We start from the raw sequence: 14,606 nt of genomic DNA on the forward strand, positions 1-14,606 counted from the left end.
TATCTCCTTAATGACACCTCTTTAAAATAGTTTAGCATTTCTTTTATTACTTCGCAGCAAGAACGACCTACTAATAGGGTAATCAAAAGCGGAGCATAAGAGAAATTGATAAATTCAGTTGTTCTGACTGGTGATCTTGGTGATGCACCAAGTAAAGGTCTCAAATGTAATGGAAACGAGGCTATCACACAAGGCTACTTCAACATAAAAGTGCATCGCTTAGGTATATGAAAACCAAGTCACAAGCTTCACCACAAAGTGCAACAAAAATTGGAGGTGTTTAGGAAAGACGTGATTGTTTTTTTGATGTCGTTCGAGCTATTTCTAAGTTGTGTATTTTGATTGGCGGTACCGGTTTTTGTTGTGCATTTTGATGCTACTAAATATGGTGACAAATTTGCAACCCAAGTAGTTATTGTATGCTGTTGTTTAACATTAAGTTATGTAGTATTTTGGGGGATTTACAAAGAGACTTGAGAGGTCTTTATTAGAAGTACGATATGTTTAACCATTTATATATAGTAACGTGAAAAAAAAATTATATTATACTTTAATTGAATGCTGTCTTTATAATATATATTTGTTGTTGTGTAGAGAACAACAAAAGGAGGAAGTTTGCACATAGATTACACACAAGATTATACAAAATATCATTTCATACTACATTGACTAATTTAATATTACACAAAAGATTCAAACTTACACAAGGCTCCCTAACCTTTGAACAACCAAAAAAATACATTTAAACATATAGTGATAAACAACATCATCTTCAATTTTTTTCTTCTTCTTCTTCAATTCATCCTCAAGTTCCATCTTATCCCTATTCATGCCAAGAATTACCAACTTTGCTTGGGCAGGGAATGTATCATCATACCAATGAAAAAATCCACAAGCAACACTACCGCGAACCTGGAAATAATTAAATCACACAATTTAACTAGATGATTAATGGCAAAAACATATGGATTATTGGCAAAAACATATGGTTTAATGTATAATAATTTAAAAGATAATTACCCTATAATTTGGACATCCATAAAAACATCTTCCAGAATTATTATTTGTCGTTGATGTTCTTATCGTTGTAGGCTGCCCACACTTGCAAAAGACATTCTTTCTCAATTTGAGAAAAAAATATGACTAATGAAGAAGAAGGCTGATAAATGAAGAAGAAATAAATGAGAAATCTGCACCAGAGAAGAAGAAATGAAGAAAAATGATGAATAAGAAAGGGGGAGAGCTTAGGATTTTAAAGAATTAATTAAAAAAGAAAAAAAATAGTGAGTCAGCTTATACATCCGTTACATATGTCAAATGGACGACTTCTTTTGGGAAAAATAAGCTTCACTCGCTTTTTGGAGATTGAGTTCAAACATTTAGTCCAATCAGCATCTAGGTGTGTTTTGCTAACTATCTAATAGCTAATAGGTGTGTTTTGCTCACTTATGATAATTTAGTTATAAAATAAAATAAAATAATAGTTTAGGTGCGCTAAAATGAATTCTAGTACAATATAATATTCACAAAAACCGTAAAACCGAGTATAACACCCCCCGCCCAAAAAAAAAAAAAAGATAAGAGAAGTGAACAACCATAATAAGTCATCATGTCCTTGTAGTTGTCGAATTAGGACAGCAGCAGAAGAAGGGGTAAAAAGGTCAACAAGGGAAATGGCGAGATTTTCACTTGGAAGAGAAGAAGATGAAGGACCCAGTAGCCCATCAAGAAGACGACCCCTTCCCAAGAAACGAAGAACTTTAAACGGAACTTTCTCCTGTTGTAGTAACAACAACGCCGTTAATAATGAACAACAACAAGAACGCCGATTTGAAACAATTATCGAAGAAGAAGAAGAAGAGGAATTGGATTCGGATTCTGTGACGTCATCAGAGGAGGAACCGGATCATGATGATTTCGGGTCGGGTTCTGCTGTATTAACGGAGGATCCGGTTGGTGAGGGTTTAAGAGGAAACGGGTCGGTTTCCGTGATTTTGTCGGATCCGGATGTGTTGGATTGCCCTATTTGTCTTGAGTCTCTTTGCATTCCTGTCTTTCAGGTCTCTTCTTTTAACCCTATCAATTACTTTTATCCTTTATCTGTGCATATATGTTAGAATTAGTTAGGCTATATTTGTAAGTTTTTGAGTAATGAAATGCACTTGAATAGAGCGGGGGAATTCATGTTGAGATTTGTAATCTGACCCAATTGATTTGTGATTGAAGCACAATTGGTTCATTTCTCTAAAACAGGTTTTAAAGTTGCCTTTTTTGGCAACTCTATTTTTTTTGTTTTGGACAATGATAACATTCTATATATCCACAGGTATATACTATACCGTAAAAGTATAGTCCCCCAATCAAACTATTACAGATTATAGCAAAAAAGCATTACTAGTTACATATTGTCGAAAACATCAAAGATATCTTCTGTTTCAACTAGACATTCCTGCTTGCACCAAAAATAGTAGAGAGCTGAACAATTCATCTTCAGCTTCTGTATGTCACTATGTTTATCTTCAAAGCATCTCTGATTTCTCTGTTTCCATACAGTCCACCATATACGTGCAGGGACAACCCTCCATCTCTCCTTGTGATTTGACAAAAGACCTTCTCTGTCCCAACTGCTGAGGGCCCCCTTTGTATTACCTGGCATCACCCATCTGATTCCCCTCAGGTTAATGAAGATCTTCCGGATTTGGTATGTCCATTTGCAATGTAAAAAGAGATGGTTGGCTGTCTCCCCACATAAATAACATCTAGAACATAGATCAAAACCCATTCTTCTCAGTTTCTCCTGTGTCAATACTGCTTCTTTGGCCACCAACCAAGAAGCAAGCTACTTTCAGAGGTGTCTTCACTTTCCAAATCATTTTCCATGGCCAACAACCCACTTGACTGTTTACTTTGTTTAGAATCCTGTATGCCTCTGCCACCTTAAAATTTTCTTGCCATACCATAGCATCTGCATTTCCAGTGATGCCCTTAAACTGATTTAGGACATTATAAAACTCTGTTATCCTCCCAATTTCTCAGTCATTTAGCATTCTCCTAAAAGTCAAGTTCCATCCTTGATTAGACCATGCCTCAGCTACTGTTGCTTCTTGTTGTTGGTTTAGAATGTAGATATTTGGTAACTCAATTTAGAAATTGTTAACATAGTATTGCCCTATTTGTCTTGAATCTTTAAGCGTTCCTGTCTTTCAGGTCTATTCTTTAACCCTATTTATTTCTGCGTAGGAGTATATAATTTTATCTGTGCATATGTGTTGGGATTAATTAGGTTAATTGTTTTCGAAATCTGGAGTACAAATTTTAAAAAATTAGGTTAATTATGCAGGGATAAGTGTAAGATGTAGAGAATACTTAATTTGCCTTGAAAGTTTTTGAGTGAAATGGACTTGAATAGAGGATAATTCCTATTGGGATTTATAATCCGATTTGGAGGGTTTAAGAGGGAACGGGTCGATTTCGGTGACGTTATCCGACCTGGATGTGTTGGATTGCCCTATCTGTCTTGAATCTCTAAGCATTCCTGTCTTTCAGGTCAATTCTTTACTCATATTTGTTTCTACGGAAAAGGGTCATATTTACCCCTCTACTTTCAACTAAGGTTCATATATACCCTTCGTTATACTATTGGGTCATATATACCCCTACCGTTATACTTTGGCTCAAATATACCCCTTATCCGTTAAGTGTCCGAGTCCCAGCCTTAAAATAGACACGTGGAGGGTTGATTAATTTAAAAAACCCAGATCATTTTTGCCCCAGCCAACACCCCAAATAACCTATAACCTGACCCAACCTGCAATTTCACACATGCTCGGTTCGGTTTAATTTGAAGATAGGTATGTCAAATGGAACTGAAAGAGACAACACTTTGATGTACATTTTTTATAAGCCTGGCCACTTCAGCTACTCGATCAAGCATTCTACTCTATTCTCTCTTGTTATTTTTTATTTTTTTATTTTTTTAAGGAAGTGCTTTGGGAATAGATTTCCTTGCTTTGTCTGGTCGATTAGAAAAGAAGGAAAAAAAATTCAAAGTTTTTGATTTTTTCATGAAAAAGGTTGTAACTTTATCATGAAACTGAAGTTGGCGATTCCTAGATTGCTTGTTTTCACGTTTTGAGCAACTAGTTGTTCCCCGTAATTTAACATTTGGGTGTTTCTTGAACACCGAGATTGTTAAAAATCTGAATGTTCGATACTAAGTTGAGAATCAGATATTTGAAGAGTCGTGTGTGTTTAGGCGTTGAGAATTATCAACTTAGGTGAATTCCATTGTATTTGAAGTGCTCAAAATGATTTGAAGAACGAACTTTGATATTACTCCATTGTTGAAGCTTCATTTGGGTCGGGTTATGGGTTATTTTGAGTGTTGGCTGGGGCAAAAATAATCTGGGTCCTTTAACGGATATTTAACAGATAAAGGGTATATTTGAGCCGAAGTATAACGGTAGGGGTATATATGACCCAATAGTATAACGAAGGGTATATATGAACCTTATTTGAAAGTAGAGGGGTAAATTTGACCCTTTTCCGTTGTTTCTATTAGGAGTGTAATATATCTGTGCATTTCTATTTGGATATAATTAGGTTAACTTTTTGGGGATAAGTGTGAGATCTAAAGAATTCTTAATTTGCCTAAGTTTTTGAATGAAATCGAATTGGTTGATTGCTCTTATAAGGTGTAAAAGTTGCATCTTTTGATAACTAAGTTGAGAAATTTATCTGTGCATATGTGTTGGAATTACAACAACAACCCAGTGTGATCCCACAAGTGGGGTCTGGGGAGGGTAGAGTGTACGCAGACCTTACCCCTATCTTGAGAAGGTAGAGAGACTGTTTCCGATAGACCCTCGGGTCAAAGAAAGGTGAAAAAGGAAGGCAGTAGCAACAAACATAAACAACAGCAGGATAATAGTCTTAAAAAATTTACAAATATAATAATCGAGGCTAAACAACATAGTTGGTCTAACCACCACTTTGTAGAACTTGCCTAAGTTTTGGTGGCACCTTCTTGTCACACAACACTCCGGAGGCAAGCCTCCATTTCATCCACCCTGCACCAATACGGTGTGTAACGTCATCATCAATCTCCCCATTTCCTTGTATAATAGACCCAAGATACTTGAAACTATCTCAGTTCCATTGAGCACTCCGATCTTCTTCGCCTGCTATTATTTAACAGCTGCCTGTATGTAGGTTTTATGGGGCAATTGTGCCGCATCATTAACTTTTCCCTGTAGGTTTTTGCAAAAGTCCCATGATTTTATTAGCGTAATCCATTCAACCTACATCGGTTTCAATTTCCGGAAGGATCACCACTGGTCTGTTCTCAAGTCAGCCAAGATTCAATTCGGACATATCTACCGAATATGTTATCTACATATATCTACGCTTTTCTACCCTATTTTCCATGCAGGCTCTCCTGTCCTACTGATGCTTGAAACCATCACGAATCCATCTGAGGTAGTCTTCAACTATCTTTGATTCTGCTAGTGGACCTCCGTTCTCTTTCTACTAGCGTGCACCTGTTTGGGCAGTCATCACTATTGTCAGCTAGCTCAAAGTTGGGAATATGTTTGTCTTTCCATTACCACTTTCTAGACAAGTCCAATTACATTTCTCATTGCTGGATATCTGGTCCCTTAATTTACTTTGTCATTAGGCTCTCTTCTAGCAAATGATCTGGCAATGCTGTAGCATTTTCCCTTGAGGTATCAAATCTTATTGAGAAAAGAAGTCCAGTCAAAGCAGGATACACTTTCACTATTTCAATGCAGCAAAAAAGGATTAAGGACTGGGTTTGTGTTAATTGTTTTTACATATTATGTGAATCTATTGGCGCTTGAAAACAAATTCAAGGCAGCTAAATCGGGAAATTCATAGAGCAAAGTAGTCTAAAACTGTTTATTATTCTTTTGTTAGAGATCCATCGTGATAGAAGTTATGTACCTAGGCCTCTTTTTATACTCTTATTTCTGGCTCACAGTAACTTCAGATTTAATCCAGTTACTGCATTTAAAGGCTTAGAAAGCACTGAGATTCAGATTCTAAAATCTCTGTCCTCCTTGCCAGGGTGGCTAATTTCTGTCCTTTTCATCTAAGAGTTGCACAGCAGCAACTATGGTTTTACTAAGGTAGAATGTAGTTTTGGCAATCAATTTGTTTGTTAAAGCAACAGAACATGAAATTTTAATGCATGAGGATGTTTGAATGAAATTATTGAGTGTTTAACTAAGCAAGAAATTAAGATCTACTCTAGGGATGTGACAAATGCTAATATGAAAGGCTGAGTACTGAAGTGAAACTGCATTTATCGAGCCTTCTAAACCAAACATGAAATTAAGGCCATGACTCTAGGTTTGTGGCAAATAGTGAATTTTAGGTGCAATTTGTTTTCGTTTCCCATGTAACGTGTTTTTCTTTTTCCCTACTTCTTAGTCTGTGCACTTCGAGAAACATTCAAACTGCTTATTATGAACATATTTTTCTGACATTCTTTTTCCTTTCTGAACAAAAATATAGTGTGAGAATGGGCACATAGCATGTGCCTCTTGCTGCATCAAGATTGCTAATAAGTGTCCATCATGTTGTTGGCCAATTGGATACAACCGTTGTCGGGCTATTGAGAAGGTTTTAGAATCCGTGAAAGTCTCATGCACGAACAAGAGGTACGGTTGCAAGGAGATTCTGACTTATAGTAAAAAAACCGACCACGAAAATACGTGCATCTACGTGCCTTGTTCGTGTCCTTTCCGTGGCTGTGACTTTGTGGGTAGTTCAGCAAAAGTATATGCACATTTTAGCGACAAACACGGTTCTTCAGCCGAGCGCATTTTTTTCAACGCTGTCAATCCCATTTATATAGAAAAAAATCAACGTTACCAAATCCTTCAAATGAGGACAGAAGGTATAATTTTTATCGTCAACCATTCTAGTGATCGTCTTGGAAGTGCTGTCAACATGATCTGTGTAGGACCCGCTTCGCAGAAGAGAAGGTTCCTGTATGAGCTTGTAGCAACAGATGGGGAGAGCTCTTTTAAACTAGAATCCGTTGCAGAGAGCATCCCGAACTGGTCAGAAAATTGTGCTTTGAAAAAATTCCTTTTCGTCCCGAAAGAGGTTGTTAATTCAAGCGCTCGGCTGAAGTTGGATGTTTTCATAGAAGAGCGCGAATGTCTGCAGTGATAGAACTACTTAAAAGTAGTTGCAGATGTTGATGTATCATATTTGGATGATGTAATAATCCTTTTTTATGATGTCTTGGCCGGTTGATGATGTAACATTGCCTTGTAACTTCTCCAGATTATGTTAAGAGATTGTTATGCTAGAGTATATGTTAAATATGTTATAGTCAGTCTTCCCTGCATGCCGAACGCCCACTCCTAGTCGAGTGTCAACACCTTTAACGATGAGAGAAGGTGACACCGAAGAGAAAAACTTTAGGGTACTGGCTATTCTAACTCAATTTCTTCCTTCAGCAATTGTTATTAATATTAGTTCAAATAGTTCTGCACTAATACTTTAGCAATTGTGCGTCAGGGATATAGGTGTAAAATTTGATGATTTTCACTTTTAGACTTACCACTAAGCTCACTACACATTTGAAATTATGGGTTCAAACTTGTATATTTGTTGAAGTTTTAGTAGTCTTTTACGTATACATTTATGCACTGTGCTGAAAACACTAGGTTTAGAGTCCGTTTGGATTGGCTTATAAGTTGCCTATAAGCTGTTTTTAGCTTTTTTGAGTGTTTGACTAGCCAGCTTAAAGCCATTTTGTGCTTAAAATAAATCCAAAAAATTAATTGGGTTTGTTTGGCTTAACTTATCTAAAGCAGTTCAGCTTATAAGCTGTTTTTTTTAAGTCCATCCAAACAGGCTCTTAGTTGAATCCATTGATTATGCTATATAGGCTACTTGCGCTAAATATAGTGAAGCACCAATTAAAATTATGGGTTCACCACTGTTCATAGCCATCAATATATAATAATTTTCCTAATCATTGAATTGCACTGAGTACTTCATTCCAAAATATATAGAAAAGATGTCTCGTTGGATACACACAAATTTTGCTAAGAAAGTCATCAATAAGATTAGGGGTGTTCATGGTTCGGTTTAGGTCGGTTATTGATTAAAATCATAATCAAACCGATTTAGTCGGTTTTTAAATGTCTAAAACCAAAACCAAACCAAATAAATTAATAACCACCGGTTTGGTTATTGTCGGTTTGGTTCGATTTTTCGATTTATGACTAGCAGCTATGAGACTTATCAGTAAAATATTAAAAAGTTGAAAAAGACATATTTTTTTTTTTTGGTTCAAACAATAACTTTTATTCATAGTTTAAGGTGGAACATATATCATAGAAACATTTTCACTATTAGTGATAGTGTAGTACTCAAGTTACCCAAAATTGCTAAACTATGACATATAGAGCCATCTTAATACACATACCTGGAAATAAAGTAGAGCATAGGAGCTTTTAATTGTTGTTCCAAACATACATATTAATTAAACATAAAAACTACCTAAAATTAAAATGAGAATATATGAAATAAAAAAAACTTTGCGTAATGATCCCAAACTTTGGGGCAGTACTTGCATTTTGCCCTTAATTCTTCCATTTTATTAAAAAAACTTTGTGTAATGATCCCAAACTTCAGATATTTTTTTTTATCATTATCCCTAAGGCTAGGGTCTCGACTACAAGGAGTTGTTCTTTTTTGCTTTTTAGGAGGATTACCCACGGAAGAAGTATTAGGGCATTATCATGTGCTTGAGTTGCAGCTAATGCTGATGTTACTGAAGTATCTTCTATAGGAACCTCTAAATCTATAACCTCTGTCCTTTTCATATGAAAAATATTAGAAGTTTAGGACTCATTCAGACAAGAAAAAAGAAAGGTATAAATTCGAAAAAAAAAAAGAAACAACATAAAATCAAATGGCTGACAAAGAAAGACTAAAAATTTAAGTTAAAAACATTAGACTCTAACGTGAGCTTCTGTTAGTAGGTTTACACTTAACACTTAAAGAGTTAAAAGACATAAAGACATGGGCTTCGACATATTTTTAAAAACATGGGCCTTAAACAATCATGTGAAATAAGTAGACCAAAAATCAAATTAATGATTAAAAGGTATAAAATATTTATGATTATTTATGAAAAACTAATATTATACATATAAATAATTATAAAATTTATGTATATAATTTATCGGTTTAGTTCGGTTATTTATTCGGTTATTTTTTAATAGAACCATAACCAAACCAAATATTATCGGTTTTTAAAATTTAAAACCAAATCAAACCAAACCAAACCAAATGTCGATTTTTTTATTCGGTTTAGTTAAATTTTCGGTTTGGTTTTGATTTTAACTAAAACTGTGAACAACCCTAAATACGGTAGTTAGGTCGGTAAATATTTACCTGTATTCAACCAAATTAAGTAATTTTATCTTAATAGGTAAAAATTAAAATGAGAATACATATCAATTCATCATTGTTAGGTAATTACTAATATGTATATGAAAGATATAAATCTTGCCTTCATAATTGGTGTGCTTAGAACTTGATAAGAACCTTAACACAATGTGGATCTTTCAATAACTCAAATGATTGGTTGATTTCAGTAAATGAAACCTGGTGAGTTAAAAGCTCATCTAGTTGAATTTCCTGCATAACATACATACAGACAAACCTTTCAGTCTCCTTAGAAAGTTCAAATTGAAAATTCTTGCTGAAAAATATGAAATTTTCTGAACCCCAAAGTATCATATATTTGAACTAGTAGTCTCAAAATTTCATTTTAATTAGTTATATTTCTAGAATCTACTCTAATGTATACGATGAAATGTAGAAAAGTTACCTTATTTGCACATCTATGAAGTAGAGAGGGAAGGTCTGAGTGAACTCTTATTCCACCATAGATTGGACCTTTCATTGTTCGACCACATAATAAGGGACTCAAGTTAATTTCCCCATTTGTTCCATTTCCTGTCCCAATTAGAACAATTGTCCCTATTCCCTAATTTCATCCCATCATTTGACAAGAAGAATGTCAGTACTAGATTTTGTGTGTTTGAAGACACGATTCATTAATAAAAGTGTGCCATCTTTCAAAGCTTAAGTTATTTATAGATGAGACTAGGGGTGTACATGTACCGGGTTGGTTCGGATTTTTTAAACACCAAACCAAACCAATCGCGTTGGGTTTTTAAATTTATACACTAAATCAAACCAATAAAATTCGGGGTTTTCAACCTCGGGTTTTCTCGGGTTATTCGGTTTTCTCGGGTTTTTCGAGTTTTTTTTTTCCGGAATAGTCTTGATACAATACATATAACTTTTACTTCAAATATTTCTGTCCTAGTAAGATATAACTATATAATTAAGGTGTTTCTTAAGAAAATAACACAAAATGTGAGAAGAGTGATGACATTGTATTAAAATATTCAACAAAAACTAATAAAATCGGTTAAAATAAATATTGCTAATTAACAAGCCATAAAGAAAATGACCATAATCTAAAAATACTAAGTCATGCTAAAATAAGCACGGCTAATAAGTATTAATTACATGACAAAGAAAAAAAACTTAAGTTATCTATTTTAACTCTCTAAACTAATTATGCAAAACTAAAAAATAAATATCCAACATTATTGTCATTCCTAGTGGTAAATTGAATTTCTTTTGTTAGCGTTAGTGTTGAGCTGGTTTTGGTTTGAACTTTATTTGAGTTACAAATATCCATAGGATATAAAACTTATTGACATTCAAAATTCTAAATTCAAGCTTGAATAATATGATAATAGATAAAAAAAAAAACTACGAAAAAATAAAAGAAATATTTATAAATTCCATTACAAATAAATATTTTTATGTATAAAATATTTTAAAAATTGAATACATGTAATATCGGGTTGGTTTGGTTCGGTTTGACTTTTTTTAGTTAAAACCAAACCAAACCAATTATGATCGGGTTTTTGTTCTCAACACCAAACCAAGTCAAACCAAACCACTAGTCGGGTTTTTTTCTCGGTTTGACTTGGTTTATCGGTTTGGTGCGGTTTGTCGGTTTACTTTGTACACCCCTAGATGAGACTGTCACACAATTCATCAATTTCATAATTCATCATCAACAACAATAAGAACATATCCAATGTAACTCCACAAGTGGGGTCTAGGGAGGGTAAGATATACACAAACTTTACCTCTATCTTTATGGGATAGAGAGGATGTCTCCGATAGACCATTAGCTAAAAAGAAATGTAATAGATTCAGAAGTGTAGGAGAAAAAAGGGACAGCAAAATAGCAAATGTAGTAACAGATATCAATACACATTAGCGAAAAAGAACAAATGTCACGCAATTCATAATAGTATCATAATAGGCTGGGGTGGTGGAGCTCAAGTCTCATTGCTTATATAAAAAATAAAATTAAAAAATATGTGTTTTGCACTGGGAAAAAGAATTAGTGCACACATAATAATATGGCGTTGTTTTTGTAGCATTAAATTGGATAACAATGAGGTTGAGTAGTTACAAAACCTCTTGATGAGTCCTCCGCTAGGAATTAAATCGATCACACCTTCTGCATCTATGCATTGCGATTGTCAAGCCACAAAAGTCATTGCAAGATTCTTTCAATTGAAAGATTAACCGACACCTTCGTTTGAGATACATTATGATTAAGAAGCTTTTGATAACAATTTACATATATAGCATAAATCAGGTAGAAACCATATATTTTGAATTACATTAGTGAAAATTAATCCCTTGTGCATTTTTGCTCGAGCAATTATGCATCTTATATGTCAAACTTGCAAAATTCTACAAATTAGCATTTGTGAGGTTTTAGTTTTTCTATGTAAGAAATTTTGGGGAAGTAACTAAAGCACCTTTCACCACGAATGGATATGGTTGGATGTATGTACATGTATCTTCTGTTAGGTGTGGAATTGGCCAAACAAGTCAATTCTTTTGTTCACATAGTCGTGATGTAAGCGCTTACCTCATAATAGTCGTGATGTAAGCGCTTACCTCATCATAGGAAATTCATTCCTATAAATAGGTAGCTTATGGTTCATTTGTAAGATATCATTAAGATCATTTGCTATACACATCCCAAGAGAGAAAAAATCTAAGAGAAATACTCTTAGTGAAAGGCCTAAGTAAGAGAAGGTCTTTGAGAGAATTTTCTGTGGTAAAAATTCTTGAGTGTAATTGGGATTGGGGTTGTGAGGTTGAGTGTTGTAAACACTTGTAATATTTCTTCTTTAATAAGATCTGCAGCAGCAACGTGGACGTAGCTCTCACATTGAGGGTGAACCACTATAAATCTGTGTGTGCTATTTATTCTTCGCTTACATCACGGCGTAAGTAGGTTCTGTCTAAGGAGGTTGGTATTTAAGTGGTCCAGCTGTGACCCTCCAATCTTTCCTGGGAACCTGCTTACAAAGGTCGGATTTGTGATTCAAATCCTAACAACTGGTATCAGAGCAACAGGTTGTGTTGTGATTTAAAAACGATGGGAGGCGAAGATGGTACGACGCACGACATTGGTAAATTCGATGGTACAGACTTTGCGTTCTGGAGAATGCAAATTGAAGATTATTTATATGGCAGAAATCTTCATGAACCTCTGAGTCCGAAACCAGAGGAGATGAAGCAAGCAGATTGGAATCTCCTCGACAGACAAGTTCTGGGAGTCATTCGGCTGATGCTGTCGAAGAACGTTGCTCACAACGTGGCAAAGGAGAAGACCACCGCAGATATGATGAAGGTATTGTCTGACATGCATGAAAAACCTTCGGCAAATAATAAGGTATTTCTCATGAAGAAACTATTTCATCTAAAGATGATGGAAAATGCTCATGTTGCTACACATGTAAATGAATTCAATACCATTGTAAATCAATTGTCATCGGTAAAAATTGACTTCGATGATGAAGTGCAAGCTCTAATTTTGTTGGCATCCCTACCAAATAGCTGGGAGCCAATGAGAGCAGCGGTTAGTAATTCTGTCGGTAGTGACAAACTAAAGTTCAACGATGTTAGGGATCGTATCCTTGCTGAGGAGGTGCGCAGGACAGATTCTGGAGAGGCATCGACGAGTTTTGCTTTTAATGTTGAAAACAGAAGCAGAAATTATGACAGAAACTACAACCGAAATAGGGGCAGATCGAAGTCAAGAAATGGCAGGGGTCAATCCAGACCAGGACGAACATTTGAGTGTTGGAACTGTGGAAAACCAGGTCACTTCAAGAAAAACTGCAGGGCGCCAAAGAAGGAGGACAACAAGGGGGCTGGAATCAACGCTGCTACGGAAGACATTGGCGATGCGTTGTTGCTATCGGTTGACAGCCCGATAGACTCTTGGGTGCTTGACTCAGGAGCGTCCTTTCATACCACCCCACATCATGATATAATGACAAACTACGTGGCTGGGAATCTCGGCAAAGTTTATTTAGCCGATGGAGAGCCGCTAGACGTTGTTGGCACGGGAGACATTAATTTGAAGATGTCAAATGGATCCTCGTGGAAGATTACAAAAGTTAGACATGTTCCAAAGCTGATGCGAAACCTGATCTCAGTAGGTCAGCTTGATGATGAGGGATATGATCTCAACTTTGGTAATGGGTCTTGGAAGGTGGCGAAAGGTGCTATGGTAGTTGGCCGAGGAAAGAAGATTGGCACTCTCTACATGACTAGTAGCTGTCGTGATACTGTTGTTGTGGTTGACAACACAAAGAAGACAGATTTGTGGCATTGTCGGCTGGGGCATATAAGCCAGAAGGGGATGAAGCTGTTGGTGACAAATGGCTTAATTCCGGAGCTGAAGACGGTGGACCTTCATACGTGTGAGAGCTGCATTCTCGGAAAACAAAAGAGAGTAAGCTTCTCAAATGCAGGCAGGAAGTTGAAGGTCGAAAAACTGGAATTGGTGCACACAGACGTGTGGGGACCTACCACTGTACCCTCCCTTGGGGGATCACACTACTACGTGACCTTCATTGATGATTCAACCAGGAAGGTATGGGTTTATTTTATGAAAAATAAATCCGATGTGTTTAGTGTATTCAAAAGATGGAAAGCCATGGTCGAGAATGAAACAAACCTCAAGTTGAAGTATTTGAGGTCCGACAACGGCGGAGAATACACTGATGGTGATTTCAAACGGTACTGTGCCGATAATGGGATCAAGATGATGAAGACTATTCCTGGAACGCCACAACAAAATGGAATAGCCGAAAGAATGAACCGAACGTTGAACGAGCGTGCTCGGAGTATGAGAATACACTCTGGACTGCCCAAGACATTCTGGGCAGATGCAGTCAATACCGCGGCCTTCTTAATTAACCGAGGACCGTCAGTTCCCTTGGATTTCAGAATTCCAGAAGAAGTCTGGAGTGGCAAGAAGGTAAATCTTTCATTTCTGAAAGTGTTCGGTTGCTTATCATATGTTCATAATGATGATACGGCTAGAAGCAAGCTTGATCCAAAATCAAAGAAGTGTTACTTTATTGGCTATGGTGACACCGAGCTTGGGTACCGATTTTGGGATGAACAAAATCGGAAGATCATCCGAA

At 36.0% G+C, this 14,606-nt stretch overlaps 1 protein-coding gene across 1 annotated transcript; it reads left to right on the forward strand.

Moving 5' to 3' along the window:
- Window positions 1–1,555: 1,555 nt before the first annotated feature.
- LOC132616740 (putative E3 ubiquitin-protein ligase SINA-like 6) lies at window positions 1,556–7,342 on the forward strand. Its single transcript, XM_060331366.1, has 2 exons — window positions 1,556–2,060; window positions 6,538–7,342. Exons 1-2 carry the CDS (start codon window positions 1,674–1,676, stop codon window positions 7,198–7,200), a joined length of 1,050 nt encoding a protein of 349 aa, XP_060187349.1. The 5' UTR covers window positions 1,556–1,673; the 3' UTR covers window positions 7,201–7,342.
- The last annotated feature ends 7,264 nt before the right edge of the window (window positions 7,343–14,606 follow it).

Source organism: Lycium barbarum, chromosome 11 (assembly GCF_019175385.1).
Source record: "Lycium barbarum isolate Lr01 chromosome 11, ASM1917538v2, whole genome shotgun sequence".
NCBI lineage: Eukaryota > Viridiplantae > Streptophyta > Magnoliopsida > Solanales > Solanaceae > Lycium > Lycium barbarum.

What these genes read in the sequence shown, in the direction of transcription:
- LOC132616740 (XM_060331366.1), top strand. Translation starts at nt 1,674, where the DNA reads ATGGCGAGATTTTCACTTGGAAGAGAAGAAGATGAAGGACCCAGTAGC. An exon ending in TTTGCATTCCTGTCTTTCAG is followed by an intron (nt 2,061 to 6,537) that starts GTCTCTTCTTTT and finishes ACAAAAATATAG; the next exon opens with TGTGAGAATGGGCACATAGC.